Source organism: Phasianus colchicus, chromosome 1 (genome assembly GCF_987193195.1).
Source record: "Phasianus colchicus chromosome 1, bPhaCol1.hap1.1, whole genome shotgun sequence".
Taxonomy (NCBI): domain Eukaryota; kingdom Metazoa; phylum Chordata; class Aves; order Galliformes; family Phasianidae; genus Phasianus; species Phasianus colchicus.
In genome coordinates, this window is record NC_143436.1 from 194,143,785 (window position 1) to 194,166,960 (window position 23,176).

General features: G+C 54.2%; 2 protein-coding genes across 2 annotated transcripts; one reads left to right on the plus strand and one right to left on the minus strand.

Moving 5' to 3' along the window:
• Positions 1–92: 92 nt before the first annotated feature.
• On the minus strand, positions 93–743 carry LOC116230355 (thyroid hormone-inducible hepatic protein-like). The gene has a single exon (XM_031595476.2). The coding sequence runs from the start codon at positions 696–698 to the stop codon at positions 291–293; it is 408 nt and encodes a 135-aa protein (XP_031451336.1). The 5' UTR covers positions 699–743; the 3' UTR covers positions 93–290.
• An 848-nt stretch (positions 744–1,591) lies between these two features.
• LOC149920339 (uncharacterized) lies at positions 1,592–22,159 on the plus strand. Its single transcript, XM_090147255.1, is given in 17 exon segments — positions 1,592–7,484; positions 7,798–8,078; positions 8,202–8,247; positions 8,894–9,087; positions 9,206–9,299; positions 10,759–10,865; positions 11,387–12,292; positions 12,294–12,417; positions 13,238–13,351; positions 13,709–13,972; positions 14,828–16,519; positions 17,331–17,524; positions 17,643–17,736; positions 19,196–19,302; positions 19,824–20,729; positions 20,731–20,854; positions 21,675–22,159. Coding segments are annotated over 17 exon segments (6,717 nt in total). The 5' UTR covers positions 1,592–6,140; the 3' UTR covers positions 21,801–22,159.
• The last annotated feature ends 1,017 nt before the right edge of the window (positions 22,160–23,176 follow it).

The following is a 23,176-nucleotide window of genomic DNA, read 5'->3' on the forward strand; positions in this document are numbered from 1 at the left end:
CCCAGCGGCCGCCCGTCCCGCGGGTCCGCGCCCTCCTCCGCGCCCCGTGCGGGCGGTTCCCGGGCGGCTCCGTGCCAGGGAAAGCATCGCGCGGACGGCGGCTGCGGAGAGTTCCTTTTATTGGCAAAGAGAGCGGAACGCCGCGCGACTCCGGGATCCAGCCCGAAGACGCCGGCGCCGCGCGGCTCCGTCCGAGCTCGGCGCGGGAGTTCGAAGCCGGAGAACGGAGCGGAGGACGGAGAGGGGCAGCGCCGCGGGGCACCGCCGGCTCTTCCCGTGGGGACGCGGGGTCACCAGCTGGGCTGCGCGTCGCCGGGGCTGATCCGCTCCAGGATCTGGCTGTAGCGGCGCGTGAGGGCGGCGGTGTCCCTGGTGAGGTGGCTGAGGATCTGCTGCAGCCCGGCCAGGTGGTGGCACAGCCGCTGCTCCAGACTGCTGTCCGCCCCGTCGGCTGCGGCCGCGGCGTCGTCGGCGTCGGAGTTGGAGTCGGAGTCTCCGGCGAAGCCGCGCTCGGTGACGGAGGCCAGGCCTCGCTCCACCACGGGCTTGATGGCCTTGAGGAGCTGGTAGCGCTCGTAGAGATCCGCGGGGCCGCCGGCGGCTGGGTCGGATCCATCCTGCGGGAAGACCCCTCGCAGCAGGCTGGGGAACATCACCTCCTGCTCCATCTTCTGCGTGGCCGAGAAGTACTGCTCCATGGCCCCGTGCCTCGGCTCTCCTCGTGTCCGCCTCTGCCCGGCGCTGCGGGGCTTTTATGCCGCTCCGCTCGGCTCTCGTCTCCCCGCCGCCCTCCCCGCCCCGCTCGGGCTCCGGTCCCGCTGGGCAGCGCCGCGTCCCTGGCTCCGTGCCCCCGTCCCCGCTGGGGCTCGGGCCGCAGTGCCGGGGGGGAGGAACGGCACCTTTGCCCCCGCTTGCGGCACTCCAGGGACGTCAGTGCCCGGGAGTTGAGCAACGCCGCGCCGCACCGACGGCACGAAGCTGACGGCCCCGCCGGCGGACGTGCGGCTGCGTGCAAAATGCCGTTGGACTCCTCTGGGGACGTGGGCGCGGACGGGCGTCCGGACGAGACAGCTCCGCAGAAACGTCCCCTTGCCCAGCGCTGCGATGGCCCTTGGAACCGCCTGTCGCTTGCTCATCCCGCGGGGGCTGCAGCTGCCCCAGCGCCAGCCCCGCAGCTGGGAGCTGCGCTCAGAGCGGGCTGCCGTGACTGAGCGCGCTGGGAAGGGCAGAGTAAGCCGCTGGGCTCTCCCGCACCTGGACAGATATCACGTAGTTAACTACATCAATCCATACCCGTAACAGGGGGCAGTAGGCCCCTACCCCCCACCCCCCTCCCCCACACCCCTTGGCCACAATGGGAAGGAACAAAGGGAAGAAAAAAACGGCAGCAACAAACTATGGAGGAAAATTTATTTTACTATCTATGATAATGGAATGCAAGATAACACAATATAATGCAATCTAATTGAAATTGAGTTGCCCTCCCGAGCTGCTGCAGGGCACAGGGCAGCAAATGAGGCTCGGCAGCCTCAGACTGGTCCCCATCACCTCCTCGTGCCCCATAGTGATGCTGGAGTTGCTTGCAGGGGACACAGAACACTCAGAGATGAAACCAGGGGTGAGGAGGTGCTGCTGAAATCCCACCTGAAAGCAGAACCAGCAGCGCTGCCCAGTGCTGCCAGAAGGGCCAAAGGGCAGACAGTGGGGATGTGTGGCAACCCGCTCCTATTTTGGGAACAGATGCGAGCTCTTTTGTCCTTTTGCAACCCACGGCGGAGGCAGCTCTCCCCCACGTGCACAGCATGGACACTCACCCCACGGAGCAAACACGCTGGGGCTCCGTGACTGCTCCCAGCAATTCCCAGCGTGCCCACGAGAGTCGCGTTTGTCCACGTGTGTCCGTGGAGCTGCATGGAAAATCCCTGGGACTGGGGTCCCCTGAGCACGTGGGCAGTGATGGCAGCAGGACATGCAGAGTCCCTTTGCCCACGGCTGTCCACCACCAAGCTGGGTTGGGAATGGGGACTAGGTGCTACGATGGCCACTCACAGGTCACCTTGCAGCCTTCTCTTCTCCAGGCTGCACAGCCCCAGACCTCAGCCTGTCCTCGTAGGAGAGGTGTTCCATCCCTTGGATCCTTTTTGTGGCCCTCCTCTGGACGCGCTCTGACATATTTCTGTCTCTCCTGTTCTGAGGACTCCGCATCTGGAAGCAGTACTCCAGCTGAACCCTCACTAGCACAGAGTAGAGAGGCAGGACCACCTCCCTCACCCAGCTGGCCACGCTGCTTTGGATGTTAAACTCACTGAAGTCCCCAGAGATGACATCAGCGGCTCTCCTGCTGTTCACTGACGCAGCTAGGCCGTGGTAGAAGGCCACTGTGTTGGTCAGGCTGGACCTGCCCTTGGTGAATCAGTGTTGGCTCTGCCGTACCACCTCCCTGCCATCCATGTGCCTTAGCAGTGCTTCCACGAGGATCTGCTCCATGGTCTTCCCCGGCACAGAGGTGTGACTGACAGGCTGGTAGTTCCCCGGGTCATCCTTTGTACCCTCCTTAAAAATGGCGTGATGTGCCCTTCTTTCCAGTCATCAGGGACTTCACCTGACTGCCGCAGCTTTTCAAATATCATTGGGAGTGGCTGGGCAACGACATCAGCTAATTCCCTCGGCACTCTGGGATGCATCTCGTCGGGACCATCCACAGCCTTGTGGATGTTCGGGTTCCTCAGGTGGTCACACCCCTGACCTTCGTTTACAGTGGGACGGACGTTGCGTCCCCAGTGCCCTCCTACCAAACAGAATGTTTGAGGGCTGTGGAACGAGCAGCTATCAGAGAAGGCCGAGGCAAAACGTTATTAAGCACCTCAGCCTTTTCCTTGTCTGTTGTTACCAGCCTGCCCGTGTCACTTGCCACGGTGGGAGGATTTGCCCTCCCGGACTTTCCTTTTCTGGTTGAGGTCTCTGTAGAAGCCTTGCTTGTTCTTCTTGGCACCCTGTGCCGAGCTCCGATCAAGCGGACCTTGGCTTTGCTCACCCTGTCCCTACACAGCCGAGCACTTTCCTTATACTCTTTTCATGGTACCTGCCCGTTTCCACCGCCTGTGCGTTTTCTTCTTGCACTTCAGTTTGGCCAGCAGGTCCCAGTTCAGCCACAGTGGTCTCTTGCATTCCTTTCCTGACTTGCTACAGCTGGGGATGGAGAGCTCTTGTGCCCAGAGGAAAGCTTTCTTCAACATCTGCTTGCTCTGCTCCACACTCTTGCCCATGAGTTTCCCAGGGCCTCTTGCTGAATAACGCCATGAAGAGTGGGAGTGTGGCTTTCCTAAACTTTAGCTTCCCAATTCTACCCTTTGCCTGTCTCATATCCCTCTGGAGCGTGAACTCAACCGTAGCGTGCTCGCTACAGCCCAGGCAGCCTCCAATCCCCATGTCAACAATCAGTGCATTTGCCTTGGTTTCCATTTTCAGTTCAGAGGGAAAGATGAAACTGCCTGGGAGTCCCCACACTGGCCCTTCTTTTTCTGCCCACCTCCGGGCTATGCAGTTCTTCTCTTCTGAGAACCACGTAACCGGAAAACCGGCAGCCCACGGAACTGGGGCATTACCTCTTGAACTGACTGTGTTTACATGATGTTATGATGCAGAATGCCGGTAAAAATGATCATAAAACCATGACATTTGGACACTCCCTCTCTCAGTTATTTGATTTTTAGCTTCAGTTCCAATTAGACCGTGGAATACGGTGTAATCTCGCATTCCCCTGCCATGTTTAGAAAACACGAGAGCTTTCTCGCCCTCCGCTCGTACTCAGCTCTGGTGAGGCCGCACCTGGAGTACTGTGTCCAGTTTTGGGCCCCTCACTGCAAGGAAGACATTGAGGCCCCGGAGCGGGTTGAAAGAAGGGCGACAAAGCTGGTGAGGGGTCTGCAGCAATGGCCTTATGAGGAGCGACTGAAGGGCTGGGATTGTTCAGTCAGGAGAAGAGGAGGCTCAGGGGAGACCTTATTGCTCTCTGTCACTACCTGAAGGGAGCTTGTAGAGAGCTGGGGGTCGGCCTCTTCTCTCGTATAACCGGTGACAGAACTAGAGGGGATGGCTTCAAGCTGTGCCAGGGGACATTTAGGCTGGACGCTAGGAAATACTACTTTTCTGAAAGAGTGGTCAGGTGCTGGAATGGCCCAGGGAGGTGCAGGAGTCACCGACCCTGGAGATCTTCAAGGAACGGTTAGATTTTGTGTTGAGAGACACGGTTTAGTGAGTACTGTTGGTGATAGGTGGATGGTTGGACTGGATGATCTTGAAGGTCTTTGCCAACCTTGGTGTTTCTGTGATTCTGTGATTCTGTGATTCTGTGATTCTGTGATCTCACTGCTGCACCAAATGGAGGAGCTGCTAACAGAGCTGAAATTACATCTGAGGCTTTCATGTTGTCCGTTGCACTCTGTAATCATTTTCCTTCTCCTGTTGTTTGCACTGGAAGAATCGCAGAAATTGAAAGGAAAGCACTGAACTATCCAGTATGCACTGCTTTGCTAGGGAACGGTGGGCAGTGGGGCGGAGTGCACCCTCAGCAAGTTTGCAGACAACACCAAGCCGAGTGGTGTAGCTGACACGCTAGAGGAAAGGGATGCTCTCCAAAGGGAGCTGGACAGGCTTGAGAGGTGGGTCCATGCCAACCTCGTGGAGCTCAGCAAGGCCAAGTGCAAGGTCCTGTACCTGGGTCGAGGCAATCCCAAGCAAAGATACAGGATGGGCAGTGAATGGCTTGAGGGCAGCGCTGAGGAGAAGGACCTGGGCATGTCAATTGATGAAAGATTCAGTATGAGCTGCCAACGTGTGCTTGTAGCCCAGAAGGCCAGCTGTATCCTGGGTCGCGCCAGGAGAAGCGCTACCAGCAGGGCAAGAGAGGTGATTCCACCCCCCTACTCTGCTGTCGTGAGCCCCCACGTGCAGAAGTGCATCCCCTGCTGGAGCCCCAACACAGGAAGGGCGTGGAGCTGTTGGAGCGGGACCAGAGGAGTGCCACGAAGATGATCAGAGGGCTGGAGCACCTTCCCTACGAGGACAGGCTGATAGGGTTGGGGCTCTTTGGCCTGGAGAAGAGAAGGCTCTGAGGGGACCTTCCTGTGGCTGCACAGTACCTGAAAAGGGCCTACAGGAAAGCTGGGGAGGGACTTTTTATACGGGCAAGTGGTGACAGGACAAGGGGAAAGGACTTTAAACTAGAAGAGGGTAGTTTTAGACTAGATATTAGGAAGACATTCTTTACCGGGAGGGTGGTGAGAGACTGGCACGGGTTGCCCAGAGAGGTTGTGGATGCCCCACTCGAGAGGCAATCAAGGCCAGGCTGGATGGGGCTGTGAGCAACGTGGTCTACAGGGAGGTGTCCCTGCCTCTAGCAGGGGGGCTGGAACTAGATGACCTTCAATGTCCCTTCCAACCCTAACCATTCTGTGTTGCTATGATTTGACGATTCGTTGGATGGGAGGAAGCAGAGGTCGGACGGGGTTGTGGGATTTGGGTGTTGAGTCCCCAGCCCCGAGACGGGTACATCAGGGCCCTCCTCCATGCCCAGGAGCCACGCTGCTCCAAATCTAGATGGCAATGCCATTGCTATTTTTTTCTGGATGAATAGCAGAGCATGCTTCTTGTATTTAAGTCTGCTAGGCTGAAAGTGCTGCTGATGTGAAATCAAAATGGAGCTGAAGCTGCTCCATTTTGAGCAGCTCAAGTTAGAAAAAAGCACACTGTATCTGGCTATTGTTCAGAGTAGTTCATTAAACTTGCGTCCACGGAGGTTTCCAAAACCTTCCGGCTTCTGCCGTGTCGCCTTCCTGCTTTGCTGGCGTGGCACATGGAGGAATTCTCTGAGCTTTGATCCTCTGCCTTGATGAGATCCATATCTAAACAATCCACCAGGGTATCCACCAGGGCATGCTGGGAATCCTATGGCCAGCGCAGGGGAAAGGCATTGTGACATCATAGAGCAGGGCATGACATCAGTCTTCCTCGAGTCACACTGGCAGCCTCCCCCAGCTCAGACTCGTGGAGCGGCCGCTCCGTGCTGGTGGTCATTGCTGGAGCTCTGCTCTGGGTGACAGCCATTTGTGCGTTGAGATTGTTCTCTGGGAGAGAACAGGATGAAGCTCAGCCTGGCATTCATCCTGGCCTTGGCTCTGACCATGTCTCCATTTGGGGGACATGGACCGGGCTATGTCAGCCGTCTCAGCTGGGTCTGGAATTGGGACCAGAAGCTGGATGTTCCTGAGGAGCAGCATCCAGTGGGGACCAAGAGCCAGACCTCCACCTGGCCTTGCTGGTTTGGCCTCACCACCTGCCCCGACAGGACTGAGGAGAGGAAGACGATCCCGGTCCTTCCTGAGGAGCAGCATCCAGTGGGGACCAGAAGCCAGACCGCCACCTGGCTCTGCTGGTTTGGCCTAACCACCTGCCCCGACAGGACTGAGGGCAAGAAGAAAAACCAGCTCCTTCCTGAGGAGCAGCATCTGGTTAGGACCAAGTGCCAGACCTCCACCTGGCCCTGCTGGTTTGGCTTAACCTCCTGTCCCATCAGGATCGAGGAGAGGAAGACAAACCAGGTCCTTCCTGAGGAACAGCATCCAGTGGGGACCAAGAGCCAGACCTCCACCTGGCTTTGCTGGATTGGCCTGGCCTCCTGCCCCGACAGGACTGAGGGCAGGAAGACAAACCCAGTCCTTCCCGAGGAGCAGCATCTGGTTAGGACCAAGAGCCAGACCTCCATCTGGCCCTGCTGGTTTGGTCTAACCTCCTGCCCCCTCAGGATCGAGGACAGGAAGAGAAACCAGGTCCTTCCTAAGGAACAGCATCCAGTGGGGACCAAGAGCCAGACCTCCACCTGGCTTTGCTGGATTGGCCTGGCCTCCTGCCCCGACAGGACTGAGGGCAGGAAGACAAACCCAGTCCTTCCCGAGGAGCAGCATCTGGTTAGGACCAAGAGCCAGACCTCCACCTGGCCCTGCTGGTTTGGTCTAACCTCCTGCTCCGACCGGATCGAGGAGAGGAAGAGAAACCAGGTCCTTCCTGAGGAACAGCATCCAGTGGGGACCAAGAGCCAGACCTCCACCTGGCTCTGCTGGTTTCGCCTAACGTCCTGTCCCGACAGGACTGAGGGCAGGAAGACAAAACAGCTCCTTCCCGAGGAGCAACACCCAGTGGGGACCAAGATCCTGACCTCCTACTGGCCCTGCTGGCTTGGACCTTCCCAATGCCCCAGATGGGTCTGGTACAAGGGCAGCAAGGTCGTTCCAGAGGGCCCAAAGCAGCCGTCCCCAGGCACCAAGCAGAAGGCCTACGGCTTGCCTGCCATCCTGGTCTACCTTTGGGACTACCTTGTGCAAAGGAGAGCCTGGCTCCTTACAGAATCCTTGATCGACATCTGCATTCTGTGCCTTCACTGGACTGCCTGCAGCCTCTGGAGAAGATTAAGAAGGCCTTGGGCAGAGGTGAGCGATGGAGATGCATTGTGCAGGGAGGGTACCATGGCTGGGGAGCAGGGAACCATATTCGTGAGGACATCCAAGGGAAGCAGACCACCAGAGGCCCATAAGTTCTCCCCAGGGACTTGCCAGCCATGGGGCTGTCACACAGTGGGAGACCTCTGTGCAAAGCAGGGCCATGCCAGAGGTGGCGTGAGCCCCGCCGGCTGCCCCGAGCAGTCCTGCGAGGCTGGCAATGCTCCGTGATAATCGGAGCTCTGCAGGGTGATACTCTGCAAAACGAGACTGCATCCCTTTCACTGTGTGCATTCACTTCCAGGGTACAGGACAAAAGGTCTCAGTTTCCACACAAACTGAGTGCCAGGAAATGGATGACAAAATTGCTTCCAACCTGCTTTGCCTGATTGAGGATCAAATAAGGTTCAAGGTCTTTGAGCTGACGACCCTTTGCCTACTCTTCCTGCAAGTGCTCAGCATCCAACAGTCCAGGAAGATGGCGCACAGCACAGGGAAGGGGGAGAATCCCTTCGCAGACTCTGCATCCAGCTCGCGCCAGAGTGTGCATTCTGTGGATGGACAGCAGGAAAGGCAGCAGAGCAAGTGAGTGCTGCAGTCGGTTGATGTGGGTAGGCCAGGCAAAAGTTAAGGGGCAGGTGGAGCAGAGAACAGAGAGAGTGATTTCCAGGAACTGCTTCTGTCCATCTGACAGCCTTTTCTTTTCAGGGGGATGGTCAGCCAGCGGGGGAGAACACACCTCAGCCCGCCAAAGGTTTGTGCGCAGAAACTCCATGATGACTATAATGTCTCCTACGGAGTGCATGCCAACTTCTCCGAGATTGCCACCTCCATTTCCTAGCTTGCACGCACGTGGGTTGGGACCATCCTAAGAGCAGATACAGGTTTGAAAAAGAATGGCTTGAGAGCAGCCCAGAGGAGAAGGACACACCACCTTCCTGCACAATCCATTCCAGCGCCTGACAACTCCCTGAGAGAAAAAGTTTTTCCTTGTGTCTAATCTAAATCTCCCCGGGCGCAACTTGCGGCCATTTCCTCGGGTCCTGTTTGTTGCCTGGGAGAAGAGGCCAAACCCCTCCTCATCACAACCTCCCTTCGGGAACTTGTGGAGTGCAATGAGGTCTCCTCTGAGCCTCCTCTTCTCCAGACTAAACAATCTCAGCTTCCTCAGCCGCTCCTCGTAAGACTTGTGCTCCAGACCTCTCACCAGTTCCATTGCCCTTCTCTGGACCCGTTCCAGGGCCTCAATGTCCTTCTTGTAATGAGGGGCGCAAAACTGCAGACAGTACTCGAGGTGAAGAGCATGAGGATAAGCTGTGCCACGAACACCTCCTGCAGAGGAGCTTTGCATTTGCCCATCAGAAAGATAACGATTGGTGTCACTGATCTCTCTTTCCAAGGCTCTTCCAGCTCCAGAGGAAGACCCGATTAAACATCTCTTGGGACCAAATGCTGGGACCTCCCAGAAGAATGAGCCGGCCTGCTTCTACCCACCCCTGGCCTGCAAATCAGAGAAAGGGAAGACTGGCTTAATTAACATGGGAAACACTTGCTACGTGAACAGTGTCATCCAGGCTCTTTTCATGGCTTCAGAGTGAGTTGTTGCTCCCTTGTTCCCACTTAGGACTGCACCAGGGTTGCTCTCTGCCCTGGCATTGTGCTTTCCACTCTAATTGTCCATCTTGGTTTGCATCTCTTGTTGTCTTTTGCAGCTTTCGGCATTCGGTGTTGAATTTAAGTGGGGGCATCTCCCAGCCCCTGATGACAGAACTCCGGTCGCTCTTTGCACTTTTGGAGCACAGTCAGGTAATTATTTCATGTTCTAGTTATTTGTTTGGCCTGTCGGCCGTGGAATGGCTCGTCTCCAAGTTGCTTCCTGCATCAGCTCCGATGTGCTGATAAGGAGTTGTGGATCTGGGTGCATTTTTGTAATGGGGCAAATTTTGTTGACAGGAAAGAGGCTAATTTTGGGGGTGGAGGAGGCAAAGTGAGTCTGCAGCTCCTGTCATCCATGAAAGTGAGCTGTGTTCACACCAGGCTGCCTCTGTCCATCCTGGCTTTGACGGACACAATAACTAATAGTTTTGACAATGAAATCCATTTGGTAATAGTTTATATGCGTGGCCAACTGAAAAGCCTGTTGGTGTAAAACAGCACTTTCTGTTTCTTGCTGTGCAGCAAGGAAGAAGACCCGAGTAACATGTTTGTCCCCTTGCCTCACTGCAAACTGCAGTCAATCAGTAGAAAATGCCTTAAAATTAGCTTTGGCAGACCAAAAAACCAAAGACCAAAAGCTACACGAGCAACAAACCCTTGGATTCCAGATGTTATGAATCTTTTGTATCCGAGGGAAAGTAAAACAAATTAACCCACAAACAGATTAATTACGAGCGCTTTCTTCACCAGCCTGAAATTTAACGTGAGTGACTCCAGATGGGTCATGTCCAGGTCCATTTGTGAAAACACCCGTCTGTCCCCCAGAGACACAGCTTTGAATTTTCACTTGCTGTTGACCCACTTTCCTGTACCTCTCCATTTCCCAAGACTTGACTGGCAACCCTGGCTCGTTACATTGTGGTGCTGCACCATTACAGATCCATTACAGATCACTTTCAGGGGGTAATATCGAGAACATCTTAACTTGAGGAGTATTTGGTCGTAAAAGAGCCTGTTTGTTCAAAGCAGGTTACGGTGTGTTTGATGCATTAGCAGACTTGCTTGCTGTGTAGCTCGCAGTTAATAACTTCCCAGTAATTTCCTGTAATCCCTCTAGTTATTTTTCTTTTGGGCCAGCACTTAAAGTCATTTCTCCAGCCAATGATGGGCCTTTCAGCATATTAATTAGACAACAATTGCCGAATGGCACTGATTACATCATCCAGTAATGCAGATTACCTGCCTGCAGTGATCAGAAGGATGGGTGGAAGTCGAGTGGATTTTTTTTTTCTTAAATGGACTTGGTATCAAATTAAGGATCAAATTCAGTTCAGGCTGAATTAGGTAGACGTCTCTGGGTCAGGAGCACAAACCATTTTGAAACTGAATGATGAAATAAATGCATGGATAGTTCATATGAGTACCTGAGTGACAGGCGTTGGTAAAAGTGAGCACATAGAAGCTCTTCTCCTCATGACAGTCCAGCAAAAGGATGTTCAGCAGGGCTGACGTTCATCCTTTCAGTGCTGGATGCAGCAAACGAAGCAAGTCTTCTCCTATATGAAGTGAGATCCAGTGGATTAAATGTGTTTTTCCGTCTCGGTTCCAGCGACCTGCCGTCTCACCCGACAGCTTCCTCTCTGCCTCCCGGCCACCCTGGTTTACCCCTGGTGCTCAGCAGGACTGCTCGGAGTATCTCAAGTACCTGCTGAATCGGTATGTGGCAAGCACTCCAATTTTGGAGCCCAGACATGATGAGGCCCCAAGACATAGCGTAATATGAAATGCTGACTCCCGTGGGAGAGGTGCACGTGGCTGAGGTCTGAGAGATTTGGTGTAAAAATGGGAAAACCAGTCCGGGGCTTCTTCGTAGAACTGTTTGTGCCCAGCTGGGGGTAAGAAATGAAGCCAGCTTGAAAATTTCTGAAATTGCACCCAGTTCAGTGGAAAAGTGTTTGCCTGACAAGCCTCCTCTTTAAAATGCTGGTTTTGCCTTTCTTTCTTTCACCTAAAAATCCCAAATCCCCAGTGTCCTGGTGATGCCCCTGGAAGTGGGGTCAATGCACACTGACCATCTCTGCTTTCTGCAACACCACACTTGGCATCAGACCCGTGTGCACAGACCCGTTACCTATCACACGTTTACTGTGACGAGCGGAGAGCAGATACCATACACGTAGAAACTCGTTCTTTAGCTTTTATTGCTCTATGTTGCCATCTTTTTTCTTCTGCCAAAGATTACATGAAGAAGAGAAAACTGGAAAGAGCATCTACTACCAGAAACTGACGGAATCCAGCTTGATGTCTCAAGCCAGGGAGCGTCATTCCTTCAACAAGACATTGATTGAGAAGATGTTTGGGGGAAAAATGGTGACAAAGATTCGTTGCTTGAAGTGTTTGAACATCTCCTCTAGAGAAGAAGCCTTCACAGACCTGTCGTTGGCCTTCCCCCCTCCGGATAGGCCTGTATGGAGACCAAGAAGCACCTCTGTGGATACAACCAAACATCCTCACTTGGCTTTTGGGAAGCAGACACGCGCTCCTAAGGACTCTCGATCCGTCTCGGATTTAATCAACTATTTTCTGTCCCCGGAGAGATTGACAGCAGGGAATCAATACCACTGCGAGAAATGTGCTTCCTTGCAGGATGCTGAGAAAGTGACAGAGCTGGCAGAGGGCCCGCACTACCTCATCCTCACACTCCTGCGGTTCTCCTTCGACCCGCAGACCATGAAGAGGATTAAGATCCTGGACAGTGTCTCCATCCCTGTGGTGCTTAAACTGCCCATCCTCGTCAGCCCAGAGGAAACTGAGGACATTTGCTGGCATGGGAAGGACGCGGCTGACCTGGGCAGCACCTTCGTGCCCGCCGTGTACGATCTCTGCAGCGTGGTGGTGCATTCGGGCATCACCTCCCAGAGCGGCCACTACTACTGCTTCTCCAGAGAGTGCACTGATACCGGGCCCCAGGCACCGCCCCGGGATGGGACACCAAAACGGGCTTCTGGCAAGCAGTTGGACTCTGAAATCCCGTGGTACTTCTTCAACGACGCCACGGTTTCCACCCACTCCTTTGAATCAGTCAGCAAGCTGGCTTCTTTATACCCCAAGGACACTGCCTACGTGCTATTCTACAGGCAGCGGGAGGGCAGCCTGTAGCACTCCACCGCATGAGGCTGTGGCAGAAGCCAGCCACCTGCACAGCGAACTCTCCCTCAGTAAGGACTTGATGGAAGCCATCTCCAAGGACAACATTCTCTACTTGCAGGTATATCCCAGGTGTACACAGACTGCATTTTCCCACTGAGATTGGGTGTTGAGCTTGATGTATGGCATCAGAGAGGCAGCCAACCCCAGCCACAAGAGAATGACTCGGTGATGTCTGTCCTGGGCAGCTCGGCCTCCATTTTTCTCCAAGCGTCCAGGTGTGGCGAGTGGACCACGGCTGCCAGTCAGGTGCCCACACGCCTGCTCTCACTCCCCCTCCTTAGCAGGAGAAGGAAAATAAGAGGACGTGGGTCAAGTTAAGTATAGAGAGATGTCTCACTGTCTGCCATCCTGGGCAAAACAAGCTCAACTCGGGGAAGATACCAGTTAGGATTTGATGCCAGTTAGTAGGAGTAGAATAATGAGAACTAAAAGCAAACTAAAAACACTTCCTCCCCATCCACCCTTTTCTACCTTCTCCCCTCCCAGCAAAGCAGGGGAACATGGAGTGGGGGCTGTGGTCAGTCGATAACGCTTTGTCTCTGATGCTCCTCCATGGTCATTCTCTGCCCTGCTGCACCGTGGAAATTCCTGCTGTGTGCCTGGAACGCCTCCTGCCCTCCTCCTGGTCTGACCTGAGAGGTCTGAACTGCCCTGGCTGTCAGGGGGTGGCTTTGGATCACCCACGTGGCTAGAGAGATGCGACACTTAGATGCATCTCTCCAGTCAAGTTCTAGAGATGAGTACGTGCCATAGCAACCCCAGATTAGTTTGGGGAAAATTCCCAGGGGCGCGTGGGACAGCACAGGGAAGGAGGGAGCAATTCCCAATAGGCATTTCCATGCAAATAACAGCAATATACTCGGTCATTTCTCCTACAGGAGCAGGAAAAAAGAGGCGAGGAACAGAGCTGCCTACATTCCCACCTTGCCAAAATCCCCCACGCCTCAGTCCACCAAAGGTTCGTGAGCAGAAAACTCCTTGATGACAACAACGTCTTCCACTGAGCGCATGCCAACATCTCCGGGATCATCACCTCCATTTTCAAGCGTGCATGCGATAAATAAAATCATCACTCCTGCAGCCTGTGTCATTGTGGTGGCAGTGGGTCTGGGAGAGCGGCAGCACGAAAGGCGTTGGTGCAGGAGAGTGCTGCTGTGTAGGTTTTGGGGGCACGCGCCTGGGGAGGAGGAAGGGCCCTGGGCCGGGGGAGAAGAGGCACCGGTGGCTGCAGGTGCCCACAGCCAGCCATGCCCCAGGGGGAGAGAGCACATCCCGAGTGGGAGCCCACATCCTGCTGAGGTAGTGCAGCATCCCCCAGAGCACACAGGGAGGTGCTGTGAGTCCTGCAGCACGCCGGGAAGCATCCAGGGCACACTGGGAATCCTCAGCAGGGCCAGTTCCGCAAAGACGCCGTGCGGATCAGCTTCGTAGCAGAGGCCTGCAGCGAGGGAGCCGAGCCTTCCCAGGAAGGAAAAATGGCGGCAAAAAACCACAGCAAGAGCTGCTGGAAAACGGAGGGAGAGCCTGAGGCACGGCGGCTCAGCCTCCCTGGTCTGGTTCCAGACCCCTTGGATTCTTATCGCTTGGATTCTTATCTCACCACCAGGAGGGTGGTGAGAGACTGGCACGGGTTGCCCAGAGAGGTTGTGGATGCCCCACTCGAGAGGCAATCAAGGCCAGGCTGGATGGGGCTGTGAGCAACGTGGTCTACAGGGAGGTGTCCCTGCCTCTAGCAGGGGGGCTGGAACTAGATGACCTTCAATGTCCCTTCCAACCCTAACCATTCTGTGTTGCTATGATTCGACGATTCGTTGGATGGGAGGAAGCAGAGGTCGGACGGTGTTGTGGGATTTGGGTGTTGAGTCCCCAGCCCCGAGACGGGTACATCAGGGCCCTCCTCCATGCCCAGGAGCCACGCTGCTCCAAATCTAGATGGCAATGCCATTGCTATTTTTTTCTGGATGAATAGCAGAGCATGCTTCTTGTATTTAAGTCTGCTAGGCTGAAAGTGCTGCTGATGTGAAATCAAAATGGAGCTGAAGCTGCTCCATTTTGAGCAGCTCAAGTTAGAAAAAAGCACACTGTATCTGGCTATTGTTCAGAGTAGTTCATTAAACTTGCGTCCACGGAGGTTTCCAAAACCTTCCGGCTTCTGCCGTGTCGCCTTCCTGCTTTGCTGGCGTGGCACATGGAGGAATTCTCTGAGCTTTGATCCTCTGCCTTGATGAGATCCATATCTAAACAATCCACCAGGGTATCCACCAGGGCATGCTGGGAATCCTATGGCCAGCGCAGGGGAAAGGCACTGTGACATCATAGAGCAGGGCATGACATCAGTCTTCCTCGAGTCACACTGGCAGCCTCCCCCAGCTCAGACTCGTGGAGCGGCCGCTCCGTGCTGGTGGTCATTGCTGGAGCTCTGCTCTGGGTGACAGCCATTTGTGCGTTGAGATTGTTCTCTGGGAGAGAACAGGATGAAGCTCAGCCTGGCATTCATCCTGGCCTTGGCTCTGACCATGTCTCCATTTGGGGGACATGGACCGGGCTATGTCAGCCGTCTCAGCTGGGTCTGGAATTGGGACCAGAAGCTGGATGTTCCTGAGGAGCAGCATCCAGTGGGGACCAAGAGCCAGACCTCCACCTGGCCTTGCTGGTTTGGCCTCACCACCTGCCCCGACAGGACTGAGGAGAGGAAGACGATCCCGGTCCTTCCTGAGGAGCAGCATCCAGTGGGGACCAGAAGCCAGACCGCCACCTGGCTCTGCTGGATTGGCCTAGACTCCTGTCCCGACAGGACTGAGGGCAAGAAGAAAAACCAGCTCCTTCCTGAGGAGCAGCATCTGGTTAGGACCAAGAGCCAGACCTCCTTCTGGCCCTGCTGGTTTGGTCTAACCTCCTGCTCCGACAGGATCGAAGAGAGGAAGGGAAACCAGCTCCTTCCTGAGGAAGAGCATCCAGTGGGGACCAAGAGCCAGACCTCCACCTGGCCCTGCTGGCTTGGCCTAGCCTCATGCCCTGACAGGACTGAGGGAAAGAAGACAAACAAGCTCCTTCGTGAGGAGCAGTGTACAGAGGAGACCAAGTGCCAGACCTCCACCTGGCCCTGCTGGTTTGGCTTAACCTCCTGTCCCATCAGGATCGAAGAGAGGAAGGGAAACCAGCTCCTTCCTGAGGAAGAGCATCCAGTGGAGACCAAGATCCTGACCTCCACCTGGCCCTGCTGGCTTGGCCTAGCCTCATGCCCTGACAGGACTGAGGGAAAGAAGACAAACAAGCTCCTTCCTGAGGAGCAGTGTACAGAGGAGACCAAGTGCCAGACCTCCACCTGGCCCTGCTGGTTTGGCTTAACCTCCTGTCCCATCAGGATTGAAGAGAGGAAGGGAAACCAGCTCCTTCCTGAGGAAGAGCATCCAGTGGGGACCAAGAGCCAGACCTCCACCTGGCTTTGCTGGATTGGCCTGGCCTCCTGCCCCGACAGGACTGAGGGCAGGAAGACAAACCCAGTCCTTCCCGAGGAGCAGCATCTGGTTAGGACCAAGAGCCAGACCTCCACCTGGCCCTGCTGGTTTGGTCTAACCTCCTGCTCCGACCGGATCGAGGAGAGGAAGAGAAACCAGGTCCTTCCCGAGGAACAGCATCCAGTGGGGACCAAGAGCCAGACCTCCACCTGGCTCTGCTGGTTTCGCCTAACGTCCTGCCCCGACAGGACTGAGGGCAGGAAGACAAAACAGCTCCTAACCGAGGAGCAACACCCAGTGGGGACCAAGAGCCAGACCTCCACCTGGCCCTGCTGGTTTGGCCTAATCTCCTGGCCTACCAGAATCAAGGCCTGGAAGACAAACCAGCTCCTTCCTGAGGAGCAGCGTCCACTGGAGACCAAGATCCTGACCTCCTACTGGCCCTGCTGGCTTGGACCTTCCCGATGCCCCAGATGGGTCTGGTACAAGGGCAGCAAGGTCGTTCCAGAGGGCCCAAAGCAGCCGTCCCCAGGCACCAAGCAGAAGGCCTACGGCTTGCCTGCCATCCTGGTCTACCTTTGGGACTACCTTGTGCAAAGGAGAGCCTGGCTCCTTACAGAATCCTTGATCGACATCTGCATTCTGTGCCTTCACTGGACTGCCTGCAGCCTCTGGAGAAGATTAAGAAGGCCTTGGGCAGAGGTGAGCGATGGAGATGCATTGTGCAGGGAGGGTACCATGGCTGGGGAGCAGGGAACCATATTCGTGAGGACATCCAAGGGAAGCAGACCACCAGAGGCCCATAAGTTCTCCCCAGGGACTTGCCAGCCATGGGGCTGTCACACAGTGGGAGACCTCTGTGCAAAGCAGGGCCATGCCAGAGGTGGCGTGAGCCCCGCCGGCTGCCCCAAGCAGTCCTGCGAGGCTGGCAATGCTCTGTTATAATCGGAGCCCTGCAGGGTGATACTCTGCAAAACCAGCCTGCATCCCTTTCACTGTGCCCATGCCCTTTCGCTTCCTGGGTACAGGACAAACAGACTCCACCACCTTCCTGCACAATCCATTCCAGCGCCTGACAACTCCCTGAGAGAAAAAGTTTTTCCTTGTGTCTAATCTAAATCTCCCCGGGCGCAACTTGCGGCCATTTCCTCGGGTCCTGTTTGTTGCCTGGGAGAAGAGGCCAAACCCCTCCTCATCACAACCTCCCTTCGGGAACTTGTGGAGTGCAATGAGGTCTCCTCTGAGCCTCCTCTTCTCCAGACTAAACAATCCCAGCTTCCTCAGCCGCTCCTTCTAAGACTTGTGCTCCAGACCTCTCACCAGTTCCATTGCCCTTCTCTGGACCCGTTCCAGGGCCTCAATGTCCTTCTTGTAATGAGGGGCGCAAAACTGCAGACAGTACTCGAGGTGAAGAGCATGAGGATAAGCTGTGCCACGAACACCTCCTGCAGAGGAGCTTTGCATTTGCCCATCAGAAAGATAACGATTGGTGTCACTGATCTCTCTTTCCAAGGCTCTTCCAGCTCCAGAGGAAGACCCGATTAAACATCTCTTGGGACCAAATGCTGGGACCTCCCAGAAGAATGAGCCGGCCTGCTTCTACCCACCCCTGGCCTGCAAATCAGAGAAAGGGAAGACTGGCTTAATTAACATGGGAAACACTTGCTACGTGAACAGTGTCATCCAGGCTCTTTTCATGGCTTCGGAGTGAGTTGTTGCTCCCTTGTTCCCACTTAGGACTGCTCCAGGGTTGCTCTCTGCCCTGGCATTGTGCTTTCCACTCTAATTGTCCATCTTGGTTTGCATCTCTTGTTGTCTTTTGCAGCTTTCGGCATTCGGTGTTGAATTTAAGTGGGGGCATCTCCCAGCCCCTGATGACAGAACTCCGGTCGCTCTTTGCACTTTTGGAGCACAGTCAGGTAATTATTTCATGTTCTAGTTATTTGTTTGGCCTGTCGGCCGTGGAATGGCTCGTCTCCAAGTTGCTTCCTGCATCAGCTCCGATGTGCTGATAAGGAGTTGTGGATCTGGGTGCATTTTTGTAATGGGGCAAATTTTGTTGACAGGAAAGAGGCTAATTTTGGGGGTGGAGGAGGCAAAGTGAGTCTGCAGCTCCTGTCATCCATGAAAGTGAGCTGTGTTCACACCAGGCTGCCTCTGTCCATCCTGGCTTTGACGGACACAATAACTAATAGTTTTGACAATGAAATCCATTTGGTAATAGTTTATATGCGTGGCCAACTGAAAAGCCTGTTGGTGTAAAACAGCACTTTCTGTTTCTTGCTGTGCAGCAAGGAAGAAGACCCGAGTAACATGTTTGTCCCCTTGCCTCACTGCAAACTGCAGTCAATCAGTAGAAAATGCCTTAAAATTAGCTTTGGCAGACCAAAAAACCAAAGACCAAAAGCTACACGAGCAACAAACCCTTGGATTCCAGATGTTATGAATCTTTTGTATCCGAGGGAAAGTAAAACAAATTAACCCACAAACAGATTAATTACGAGCGCTTTCTTCACCAGCCTGAAATTTAACGTGAGTGACTCCAGATGGGTCATGTCCAGGTCCATTTGTGAAAACACCCGTCTGTCCCCCAGAGACACAGCTTTGAATTTTCACTTGCTGTTGACCCACTTTCCTGTACCTCTCCATTTCCCAAGACTTGACTGGCAACCCTGGCTCGTTACATTGTGGTGCTGCACCATTACAGATCCATTACAGATCACTTTCAGGGGGTAATATCGAGAACATCTTAACTTGAGGAGTATTTGGTCGTAAAAGAGCCTGTTTGTTCAAAGCAGGTTACGGTGTGTTTGATGCATTAGCAGACTTGCTTGCTGTGTAGCTCGCAGTTAATAACTTCCCAGTAATTTCCTGTAATCCCTCTAGTTATTTTTCTTTTGGGCCAGCACTTAAAGTCATTTCTCCAGCCAATGATGGGCCTTTCAGCATATTAATTAGACAACAATTGCCGAATGGCACTGATTACATCATCCAGTAATGCAGATTACCTGCCTGCAGTGATCAGAAGGATGGGTGGAAGTCGAGTGGATTTTTTTTTTCTTAAATGGACTTGGTATCAAATTAAGGATCAAATTCAGTTCAGGCTGAATTAGGTAGACGTCTCTGGGTCAGGAGCACAAACCATTTTGAAACTGAATGATGAAATAAATGCATGGATAGTTCATATGAGTACCTGAGTGACAGGCGTTGGTAAAAGTGAGCACATAGAAGCTCTTCTCCTCATGACAGTCCAGCAAAAGGATGTTCAGCAGGGCTGACGTTCATCCTTTCAGTGCTGGATGCAGCAAACGAAGCAAGTCTTCTCCTATATGAAGTGAGATCCAGTGGATTAAATGTGTTTTTCCGTCTCGGTTCCAGCGACCTGCCGTCTCACCCGACAGCTTCCTCTCTGCCTCCCGGCCACCCTGGTTTACCCCTGGTGCTCAGCAGGACTGCTCGGAGTATCTCAAGTACCTGCTGAATCGGTATGTGGCAAGCACTCCAATTTTGGAGCCCAGACATGATGAGGCCCCAAGACATAGCGTAATATGAAATGCTGACTCCCGTGGGAGAGGTGCACGTGGCTGAGGTCTGAGAGATTTGGTGTAAAAATGGGAAAACCAGTCCGGGGCTTCTTCGTAGAACTGTTTGTGCCCAGCTGGGGGTAAGAAATGAAGCCAGCTTGAAAATTTCTGAAATTGCACCCAGTTCAGTGGAAAAGTGTTTGCCTGACAAGCCTCCTCTTTAAAATGCTGGTTTTGCCTTTCTTTCTTTCACCTAAAAATCCCAAATCCCCAGTGTCCTGGTGATGCCCCTGGAAGTGGGGTCAATGCACACTGACCATCTCTGCTTTCTGCAACACCACACTTGGCATCAGACCCGTGTGCACAGACCCGTTACCTATCACACGTTTACTGTGACGAGCGGAGAGCAGATACCATACACGTAGAAACTCGTTCTTTAGCTTTTATTGCTCTATGTTGCCATCTTTTTTCTTCTGCCAAAGATTACATGAAGAAGAGAAAACTGGAAAGAGCATCTACTACCAGAAACTGACGGAATCCAGCTTGATGTCTCAAGCCAGGGAGCGTCATTCCTTCAACAAGACATTGATTGAGAAGATGTTTGGGGGAAAAATGGTGACAAAGATTCGTTGCTTGAAGTGTTTGAACATCTCCTCTAGAGAAGAAGCCTTCACAGACCTGTCGTTGGCCTTCCCCCCTCCGGATAGGCCTGTATGGAGACCAAGAAGCACCTCTGTGGATACAACCAAACATCCTCACTTGGCTTTTGGGAAGCAGACACGCGCTCCTAAGGACTCTCGATCCGTCTCGGATTTAATCAACTATTTTCTGTCCCCGGAGAGATTGACAGCAGGGAATCAATACCACTGCGAGAAATGTGCTTCCTTGCAGGATGCTGAGAAGGTGACAGAGCTGACAGAGGGCCCGCACTACCTCATCCTCACACTCCTGCGGTTCTCCTTCGACTCGCAGACCATGAAGAGGATTAAGATCCTGGACAGTGTCTCCATCCCTGCGGTGCTTAAACTGCCCATCCTCGTCAGCCCAGAGGAAACTGAGGACATTTGCTGGCATGGGAAGGACGCGGCTGACCTGGGCAGCACCTTCGTGCCCGCCGTGTACGATCTCTGCAGCGTGGTGGTGCATTCGGGCATCACCTCCCAGAGCGGCCACTACTACTGCTTCTCCAGAGAGTGCACTGATACCGGGCCCCAGGCACCGCCCCGGGATGGGACACCAAAACGGGCTTCTGGCAAGCAGTTGGACTCTGAAATCCCGTGGTACTTCTTCAACGACGCCACGGTTTCCACCCACTCCTTTGAATCAGTCAGCAAGCTGGCTTCTTTATACCCCAAGGACACTGCCTACGTGCTATTCTACAGGCAGCGGGAGGGCAGCCTGTAGCACTCCACCGCATGAGGCTGTGGCAGAAGCCAGCCACCTGCACAGCGAACTCTCCCTCAGTAAGGACTTGATGGAAGCCATCTCCAAAGACAACATTCTCTACTTGCAGGTATATCCCAGGTGTACACAGACTGCATTTTCCCACTGAGATTGGGTGTTGAGCTTGATGTATGGCATCAGAGAGGCAGCCAACCCCAGCCACAAGAGAATGACTCGGTGATGTCTGTCCTGGGCAGCTCGGCCTCCATTTTTCTCCAAGCGTCCAGGTGTGGCGAGCGGGCCACGGCTGCCAGTCAGGTGCCCACCCTCCTGCTCTCACTCCCCCTCCTTAGCAGGAGAAGGAAAATAAGAGGACGTGGGTCAAGTTAAGTATAGAGAGATGTCTCACTGTCTGCCATCCTGGGCAAAACAAGCTCAACTCGGGGAAGATACCAGTTAGGATTTGATGCCAGTTAGTAGGAGTAGAATAATGAGAACTAAAAGCAAACTAAAAACACTTCCTCCCCATCCACCCTCTTCTACCTTCTCCCCTCCCAGCAGAGCAGGGGAACATGGAGTGGGGGCTGTGGTCAGTCGATAACGCTTTGTCTCTGATGCTCCTCCATGGTCATTCTCTGCCCTGCTGCACCGTGGAAATTCCTGCTGTGTGCCTGGAACGCCTCCTGCCCTCCTCCTGGTCTGACCTGAGAGGTCTGAACTGCCCTGGCTGTCAGGGGGTGGCTTTGGATCACCCACGTGGCTAGAGAGATGCGACACTTAGATGCATCTCTCCAGTCAAGTTCTAGAGATGAGTACGTGCCATAGCAACCCCAGATTAGTTTGTGGAAAATTCCCAGGGGCACGTGGGACAGCACAGGGAAGGAGGGAGCAATTCCCAACAGGCATTTCCATGCAAATAACAGCAATATACTCGGTCATTTCTCCTACAGGAGCAGGAAAAAAGAGGCGAGGAACAGAGCTGCCTACATTCCCACCTTGCCAAAATCCCCCACGCCTCAGTCCACCAAAGGTTCGTGAGCAGAAAACTCCTTGATGACAACAACGTCTTCCACTGAGCGCATGCCAACATCTCCGGGATCATCACCTCCATTTTCAAGCGTGCATGCGATAAATAAAATCATCACTCCTGCAGCCTGTGTCATTGTGGTGGCAGTGGGTCTGGGAGAGCGGCAGCACGAAAGGCGTTGGTGCAGGAGAGTGCTGTTGTGTAGGTTTTGGGGGCACGCGCCTGGGGAGGAGGAAGGGCCCTGGGCCGGGGGAGAAGAGGCACCGGTGGCTGCAGGTGCCCACAGCCAGCCATGCCCCAGGGGGAGAGAGCACATCCCGAGTGGGAGCCCACATCCTGCTGAGGTAGTGCAGCATCCCCCAGAGCACACAGGGAGGTGCTGTGAGTCCTGCAGCACGCCGGGAAGCATCCAGGGCACACTGGGAATCCTCAGCAGGGCCAGTTCCGCAAAGACGCTGTGCGGATCAGCTTCGTAGCAGAGGCCTGCAGCGAGGGAACCGAGCCTTCCCAGGAAGGAAAAATGGCGGCAAAAAACCACAGCAAGAGCTGCTGGAAAACGGAGGGAGAGCCTGAGGCACGGCGGCTCAGCCTCCCTGGTCTGGTTCCAGACCCCTTGGATTCTTATCGCTTGGATTCTTATCTCACCACCAGGAGGGTGGTGAGAGACTGGCACGGGTTGCCCAGAGAGGTTGTGGATGCCCCACTCGAGAGGCAATCAAGGCCAGGCTGGATGGGGCTGTGAGCAACGTGGTCTACAGGGAGGTGTCCCTGCCTCTAGCAGGGGGGCTGGAACTAGATGACCTTCAATGTCCCTTCCAACCCTAACCATTCTGTGTTGCTATGATTTGACGATTCGTTGGATGGGAGGAAGCAGAGGTCGGACGGGGTTGTGGGATTTGGGTGTTGAGTCCCCAGCCCCGAGACGGGTACATCAGGGCCCTCCTCCATGCCCAGGAGCCACGCTGCTCCAAATCTAGATGGCAATGCCATTGCTATTTTTTTCTGGAAGAATAGCAGAGCATGCTTCTTGTATTTAAGTCTGCTAGGCTGAAAGTGCTGCTGATGTGAAATCAAAATGGAGCTGAAGCTGCTCCATTTTGAGCAGCTCAAGTTAGAAAAAAGCACACTGTATCTGGCTATTGTTCAGAGTAGTTCATTAAACTTGCGTCCACGGAGGTTTCCAAAACCTTCCGGCTTCTGCCGTGTCGCCTTCCTGCTTTGCTGGCGTGGCACATGGAGGAATTCTCTGAGCTTTGATCCTCTGCCTTGATGAGATCCATATCTAAACAATCCACCAGGGTATCCACCAGGGCATGCTGGGAATCCTATGGCCAGCGCAGGGGAAAGGCACTGTGACATCATAGAGCAGGGCATGACATCAGTCTTCCTCGAGTCACACTGGCAGCCTCCCCCAGCTCAGACTCG